The 7,824-nt window shown below is 45.9% G+C and overlaps 1 protein-coding gene across 3 annotated transcripts in view; it reads left to right on the forward strand.

Annotated features, from left to right (window-relative positions):
• LOC112074097 (E3 ubiquitin-protein ligase HERC2-like) overlaps positions 1–7,824 on the forward strand; it is a 53,269-nt gene that overhangs the window by 11,982 nt on the left and 33,463 nt on the right. For 2 of the 3 annotated variants that reach the window (XM_070440383.1, XM_070440384.1), the window contains exons 3-4: positions 4,153–4,246; positions 5,645–5,780. In XM_070440383.1, the coding sequence (XP_070296484.1) occupies positions 4,153–4,246; positions 5,645–5,780 (230 nt within the window). The remainder of the gene's footprint in view (positions 1–4,152; positions 4,247–5,644; positions 5,781–7,824) is intronic. The other variant, XM_070440385.1, reaches the window with a different exon arrangement.

Here is a 7,824-nt window from a genome sequence, read left to right on the forward strand (position 1 = left end):
CCCAGACCTTGTCCCAACATGCCTGGTAGCCCAGACCTTGCCTCCAGGCGGAGCCCGACCTTGCCTGACAGCCGGTAGCCCAGACCTGTGTCCTCAACAATGCCCGGAGCCCAACCTGTGTCCTTACTCAAACATGGCCGGTAGGCCAGACCTTGTCCTTATCTCAACATGGCCCGTAGGCCAAGACCTACTTCTGTGGCCTCAACATGGCCGCGGTAGCCCAGACCCTGTTTCCTTACTCAACATGGCCCGTATACCAGACTACTTCCGTGTCCTTAACATACCAGGAATGCTTCAAACAAAAGACAATTTAATAAATTACAACGGATAAATGAAATTAACCAAAACTTGTTTTTCACAAGTTGTGAGTCTGCAAACGTGTCCCTCCGACAATGAGAACAGAAGACGATTAAATAATAATAATACATATTGAATGAATTAACAGAAATGACTGAAAACAACAACGTTGTAGATTTAAAAAGCTGCTGTATGTAAACTATATGTGTGCTTTAGCTTGGATAATACGACAACATAATGATGTTACAACATTAGGGCTTTTCCTGAAGAAGTTAAATCCACTTCGGGGACGGTAACATACTTTAATGTTCTTTTCCACGAATGATAAGATGCAACGACTCATATTTGCCCTCTGCTGCCTTTGGGCACGACAAACGGCTAACCGCATTGCGGGCTACTTCATCAGTTACCTAGCTCATCGCTAGTACCCCATTTGTTTGCCAGATATCACGGCTCGGCTCTATGTGGCTGGCGTTATGCAACCGTTTACTATTATTGCCCCACAAAATAATGATTAAAATTGTTAAAATAGTCCTGCCCTTGTTACAAACATAGCTAGCTTGCAAACGTGTTCGCAGCTGAGTATCGTCACCTAGGAAACAGGCTTTTTAAAATGTCAAAGACCGTTAGCTGCTGCTGTCCGTATTTTTGAAATATTAGTTCTCTTTCCAGGGTTGGTGCGGTTGCAGCCAGAGAGAAGACGTAAATATGCCTACTCCGTATTTACCCTGGATGCCCAAACTGAGGTTTCCATGACAAATGGCTGAAATAGACTTGCAGTTAAACCTCTCTTACTGCCACGAGACCTCTGGCTGGACTGTGCAGGCCTATTGTACAATGAAACGGTGAACTTTTCTTTTCTTACAACATCATGTCGACGCCACCTTTTTATTTAAAACCTTGAACATGAAGGTAGATGTGCTTGCCTAGAGATGAAACCCCCTGCAGGGTCGTGAGGTCGCCAACCCGTCCTCTCTGTAAGGCTACTGGGTGTGTAGGTCTCCAACCCGTCCTCCTGTAAGTCCTACTTGGGTGTGTAGGTCGCCAAACCTCCTCCTGTAAGCGTTACTGGGGTGTAGGTCGCCAACCCGTCCTCCTTTAAGGCTACTGGGTGTGAGCTCCAACCCGTCCTCCTGTAAGGCTACTGGTGGTGTAGTCCCAACCCGTCCTCCTGTAAGGCTACTGGGTGTGTATCTCCAACCCGTCCTCCTGTAAGCTACTGGTGTGTAGTCGCCAACCCGCCTCCTGTAAGGCTACTGGGTGTGTAGGTCTCCAACCGTCCTCCTGTAAGGCTACTGGGTGTGACTCCAACCCGTCCTCCTGTAAGGCTACGGGGTGTAGGTCCCAACCCGTCTCCTGTAAGGCTACTGGCGTGTGTAGGTCGCCAACCCGTCCTCCTGTAAGGCTACGGGTGTGTTCTCCAACCGTCTCCTTAAGGCTACTGGTGGGTAGGTCGCCAACCCGTCCTCCTGTAAAGGCTACTGGTGGGTAGGTCGCCAACCCGTCCTCTGTAAGGCTAACTGGGTGTGTAGGTCCAACCCGTCCTCCTGTAAGTTACTGGGTGTGTAGGTCTCCAACCCGTCTCCTGTAAGGCTACTGTGTGTAGCGTCTCCAAACCCGTCCTCCTGTAAGGCTACTGGGTGTGTAGGTCGCCAACCCGTCCTTTGCCTGTTTTACTGTTAGGCTACTGGGTGTGTAGCTCCCACCCCCTCCTGGTAAGCCTACTGGGAGTGGTAGTCTCCAACCCGTCTCCTGCAAGGCTACTGGGTGTAGTCCAACCCGTCTCCGCAAGAACCCTGGGTTGTAGTCGCCAACCTCTCCTGCAAGGCTACTGGGTGTGTTAGTCGCCAACCCGTCCTCCTGCAAGGCTACTGGGTGTGTAGGTCTCCAAACCCGTCCTCCTGCAAGGCTACTGGTGTGTAGGTCGCCAATCTCACGGTGTCGCCAACCCGTCCTCCTGTAAGGCTACTGGGTGTGTAGGTCGCCAACACCGTCCCTGCCAAGGCTACTGGGTGTGTAGTCTCCAACCCGTCCTCCTGTAAGGCTACTGGGTTGTAGGTGCCCAACCCCCTCCTGCAAGGCTACTGGGTGTGTAGGTCGCCAACCCTCCTCCTGCAAGGCTACTGGGTTGTAGGTCTCCAACCGTCTCCTTAAGGCTACTGGTGTGTAGTCTCCAACCCGTCCTCCTGTAAGGCTACTCAACCCGTCCTCCTGCAAGGCTACTGGGGTGTAGGTCTCCAACCCGTCCTCCTGTAACTACGGTGTGTAGGTCTCCAACCCGTCCTCCTGTAAGGCTACGGTGTGTAGCCCCACACAATACACCTGATTCAAGGTTTATTATTATGTTTGCTTTCAGTTCTCTTCTGTATTTTGGAGTAATCAAGTGAGACTGACTGGCCTCTGATCTCAGATGGAAGATTGCACAGGTAACCTGTGGTAGTGAATGGTATATCGTGCCATGAATCGGTCTTCCTCAACCTGTCTATTTCCAATATGTTAAAGATAAATGAAGACATAGATTCCTCAGTAATGTGGTGGTCTTCCCGTGTCTTCTATGTTGAGAATCCCAGGTCCACTGCAGCTTAAAGGGGATACTTCAGGATGTTGGCAACGATGCGCTTTTATGTGCTTCTTCCCAGAGTCAGAATGAACGTCAGCGCAACGACTAGAAGTCTATGGGTGTCTGCCAGCACAGTGGCTAAATGCCTCATTGACAAAATCCTTGAAGTGTCCCTTTTTTAAACATTCAAGCTGACTGTGTGAAATGATGCAATGTGATGTATGTGTTTAGTGTTTTTTTCTTCCCGACATTGATCTAGTATTGCACAAGTATTCCCCTAAATGTTTGTTGCCATAATTAGACAGGCAGCTCTCAACGATGTCCAAGGGTGAATCCCAAATGGCATCCTATGTAGGCCCATAGGGCTCTGATCAGAAGTAGTGCACTATAATAGGGAATAGGGCTCTGATCAAAAGTAGTGCACTATATAGGGAATAGGATGCCGTTTAGGACGCCGGCTGAGAGTTTTCCAGCTCCTACCTGTCCTACACATGACTTGGGATGTTCGTCTGCCTGGTGTCAGCCTTGTTATTGACATTGGAACCTGAATCTTTGAAAGCCTGTTTTGGCTGTTAGTCCATTTAGGCAATAGGTCTTGATTACTTTATGAAGCAATGTGAGTAGGGTACGTCTATATTTCTTCACTCGTTGACACATGGACTGTCAAGCAGCAGAAATCAGACTGTAAGACGATCATCTGATTGCACTGTTTTCCAAGACTTTCATAATGACACACTATTCATTCAGTCACTTCAGCATATATCTTCAACCTGCTGCCCATGTTATTGTCCTGACAACAGGATTCAACCTACTGCCCATGTTATGTCCCTGACAACAGGATTCAACCTGCTGCCCATCGTTATGTCCCTGACAACATGATTCAACCTGCTGCCCATTTTATGCCCTGACAACATGATTCAACCTGCTGCCCATGTTATGTCCCTGACAACATGATTCAACCTGCTGCCCATGTTATGTCTCAACATATTCACTGCTCCCATGTATGTCCTACAACATTATTCAACCTGCTGCCCAGCCTATTTCCCTATGTAGTGCACTACTGTTGACCAGAGCCCTATTCCCTATGTAGTGTACTACTGTTGACCAAGGCCCTATATAGTGCACTACTGTTGACAGAGCCCTATTCCTATGTAGTGCACTACTTCTTGACGACCAGAGCCCTATATAGTGCACTACTGTTGACCAGAGCCCTATTCCTTGGCCGGTGTCGTTCTGTTTCGTGTGGGTATGTTCTGAAAGTATAAACTCTAAGTTGCTGTGTTTTCCTATGGCAGCGAGTGTTCTCTCCAGAAGGGCTGAGTGAGATGTGGAATGAGATGGTGAAGGATGAAGAGATCACTTTCAATGGAGAAGAATCGGCTCACCCAGGTAGGAACTACAATACCCATCTACCCTGTACCTTTTCATGACTACAATACCCCTGAACCTATATTAGTGTTTTTCTGAGATTTTCAGGTTTCTTCCCCAGGAATGTAAGAGGGGCACCATCTTTTGGACTTTGCTCTGAAAGGTTTACATACTGATGCAGTAATCACCTTCCACTGTGAAAAACACAATGTTAGAAAATGCCATGCGTTTATAATATATATTACAATTGTGCAACGTTTCATGTCGTTCCATATGATCAAAATAAACAAACTTCTGCTACAAGGGGACATCTTTGTCCCAGCGAGCCGTGGTATCAGACTTAATTCTAATATAATAAACACAGAAATACGAGCCTTAGGTCATTAATTAATATGGTCAAATCCGTAAACGATCATTTCGAAAACAAAACGTTTGTTCTTTCAGTGAAATACGGAACCGTTACGTATTTTATCTAACGGGTGGCATCCCTCAGTCTAAATATTCCTGTTACATTGCACAACCTTCAATGTTATGTCATAATTGTGTAAAATTCGGGCAAATTTGTTTGCAACGAGCCAGGCGGCCCAAACTGTTGCATATACCCTGACTGCGTGAACAGAAATAAATAAAGCGTTGTAACTGGACTGACTGGTACTTTCCCAGAAACAAAATGAAATGTTAACTAGCGTCAATGTTGCCTTTGCCTACCTGACAGAATGTTATCATGATTACTTCCATCAATCCAGTGGCCATTAGTTTTGAAAACTCCATCACGTGTGCTACAGAAACACAGCTAACTAGATGCTAGATGGGCGCTTGAATTAAAAACTACTCAACAACAACAAATATGGATGTGTCCCAGTCTTCAAAAGTGGCGTCCTGATCTGGTTTTTGTTGTGTACTTAAAACATTCAGGTTCGTTGTTGTTCAAAGTTAGATTTTGAGAGCTAAATCCGGAGGAAACAGTCGCAAAATTCCTAACCTCACACACACACACACACACACACACACACACAATATGTGAACACACTGTGAATGACTTGAGTTGCTCTTGCCAGGCCCTCATACCTATGCTCCCTGATCTGTTGACCATTGAAAAATGAAATTGCTCGTATAATTCTAGGAAAATATTTTAAATATGAATGAAACTTAAATAATTAATTTGCAACTTTATTTGTTATCATTTAAGACTCTGGATTTGCAGGAAATGGCAGTTACAGGTGTTCAAAAACAAAACAAAATCAAATCTGTGTGTCCAACGCATCACTCATCACATCACTCATCAGCCCCACCATGTTAAAGAAGCCAGGGGAGAAGCCAGGATGTATTGTTTACCTAGGAGCTAGGATGCTAGGAGCTAGGATGCTAGGAGATATAATGTGATGGTTCTGTAATGCTGTGTTTGTGCCCTCCCTCCAGAAGACTGCACTGATTGCTTCGGTACTCAGAAGAAGGATGAATCCAACGATAAAGAGAAGAAGGAYGAGGAGGAAGTGTCGACATCTGTCCATCACTCTATCATCGAGACGTGGGACTGGGGACGGCAGCCAGGTGGGTGGGATCTGTTTATCCTGGACAGAGCTGAGTAAACACGTTCTCTGTAAATGGTGACTTGACTTCAGGGTCGGTAACTTTCCATGGGAAGTTGAGCCCTGGAATTTGGGGAATTTTGCTAAAATTCATTAAAAAAAGTTAGCTTATAACATTGAATATTTTTTGTGGGATACACATAAGACAATTCTAGYTCTTGTGGCATATTTTGGTTAAACTATCCCCAATTCAATGGAATCGCAACCCTCTGTATGCACAGTGCATTCTTCCATCACATGRACAGCTGATTCTCAAGATCTTGCACACTAATGAGATGCTATTGAGCCCACACTACTACACTGTCTGAGCCAAGGACTACATGCTTTCMGGTAAGTTTTGATTACAATACTGGGTGGGGTGAATATATTTTATATGACATACATGATTTGTTGTTAACTAGTAAATAGTAGCCTACAGCAAAGTGTGTTTTAAATKATTTCTAACTTGTTAACAKTTTCTGCTAGTTAGTTTTTGKTACCATGTGGGTTTTAGCTTGRMTGAGRCTGTTAACTGAGGAGTGTTAATTCACCTGTTTCCATACATATTTAATTTTAAAGCATTTATCTTACWAAGGAGTTGTTTAATCTAACTGCTTAACTATTTATCTGTACATGGAATTGTATTTGTTTAGTTTTTTACTCATTGTTTTCTAATCTTTACAGGAAAATGCCACGGGCACTCCAACCAGACAGGATTTATCAGCATACACCCTCCAACCAGACAGGATTTATCACATACACCCCTCCAACCAGAACAGGATTTATCAGCATACCACGTCCAAACCAGCACGGAGGTATTTCTTCTACTCATTTGCTGGATGCAGATTTCAAGTGAAGGTCAAGCAAATCATAGAGAAAGCAGACTGCATTGCAACATTTCTCTGATGGGTGGTCGATTGTTCGTAGGCAAAGGAATATTTAACTACATCATCTCCACCCCTCAACCAGTATTCCAAGAGCACAGACACAAGGACAACAGACACACCGGTCTCTACACTTGCAATGAGCTAAAGGAGTCATCAATGACCTTGGACACGAGAAGGTCGATTTGTGCACCTGGGTGACAGGACAAATGCTGCCCGAATCATGAAGGCTGCTTGGTCTAAAGTGGGAGGAGTCCTACCTCCACTGCACAACCCCATTGCGCTGCTCTCGCATATGTCACTTTGATAAATTCCGCTCTCGAAAGGAGAGTCAATGCGCATGGAAAACAATGGATACATCTACAAAGAGAGCACAGAGGAAATGGTTTAGGGCATGTGAAGGTATCAAAGTTCACCACAGCAATCTACCCACACAGGCCAGTGTAGAGAAAATAAGAGCACACATTGAAGCTGCCAGCAACACCCTTGGGGTGGTGTTGTCATCATGTTTACGTCTCCTGGAGGGAAAGGAGTCTCTCCAAGAAATGGCCATATTCACAGTCTGCCGATCTGGACAGCCCCATCAAGAGGATCCTCCTGGATGATGTATTGTTTTTGGGGAGAGAGTGGTAAGCAGCCTGAAACCTATAGCAGTAGCCATGGCACGGATTGAGGGAGACAATGCCATCCCTGTCTGATGTTCAGACTCTGCTTGCAGAGTGTAGAGAAGAAATCCGTACTGCCCTGCCCACTTCCCTGTTGCTCCAAGCAGAGGAAACTGCAGTTCTGAAATACAATCAAAAAAGCGTGAAGACTTCTGCCCTGAAGCCCAAACACGCCGCAGCGTACATGTTGGACCCCAAGTATGCTGGCAAGAGCATCCTGTCTGGTGCAGAGATCAACAAGGCCTATGGTGTCATCACTACCGTGTCTCGCCACCTTGGCCTGGATGAGGGCAAGGTTCTTGGCAGTCTTGGCGAAGTACACTTCAAGCAAGGGCTTTGGGACGGAGATGCAATATGGCAGTCGTGCCATCATATCTCATCAGCCCACCTGGTGGAGGGACTTTGTGGATCTGAAGGCTCTTTCCCCTGTTGCTCTCCATCATCCTCCAAATCCCACCAACATCACCGCCTCAGAGCACAAC

This window comes from Salvelinus sp. IW2-2015, unplaced genomic scaffold, assembly GCF_002910315.2.
Source record: "Salvelinus sp. IW2-2015 unplaced genomic scaffold, ASM291031v2 Un_scaffold2494, whole genome shotgun sequence".
Classification (NCBI taxonomy): Eukaryota; Metazoa; Chordata; class Actinopteri; order Salmoniformes; family Salmonidae; genus Salvelinus; species Salvelinus sp. IW2-2015.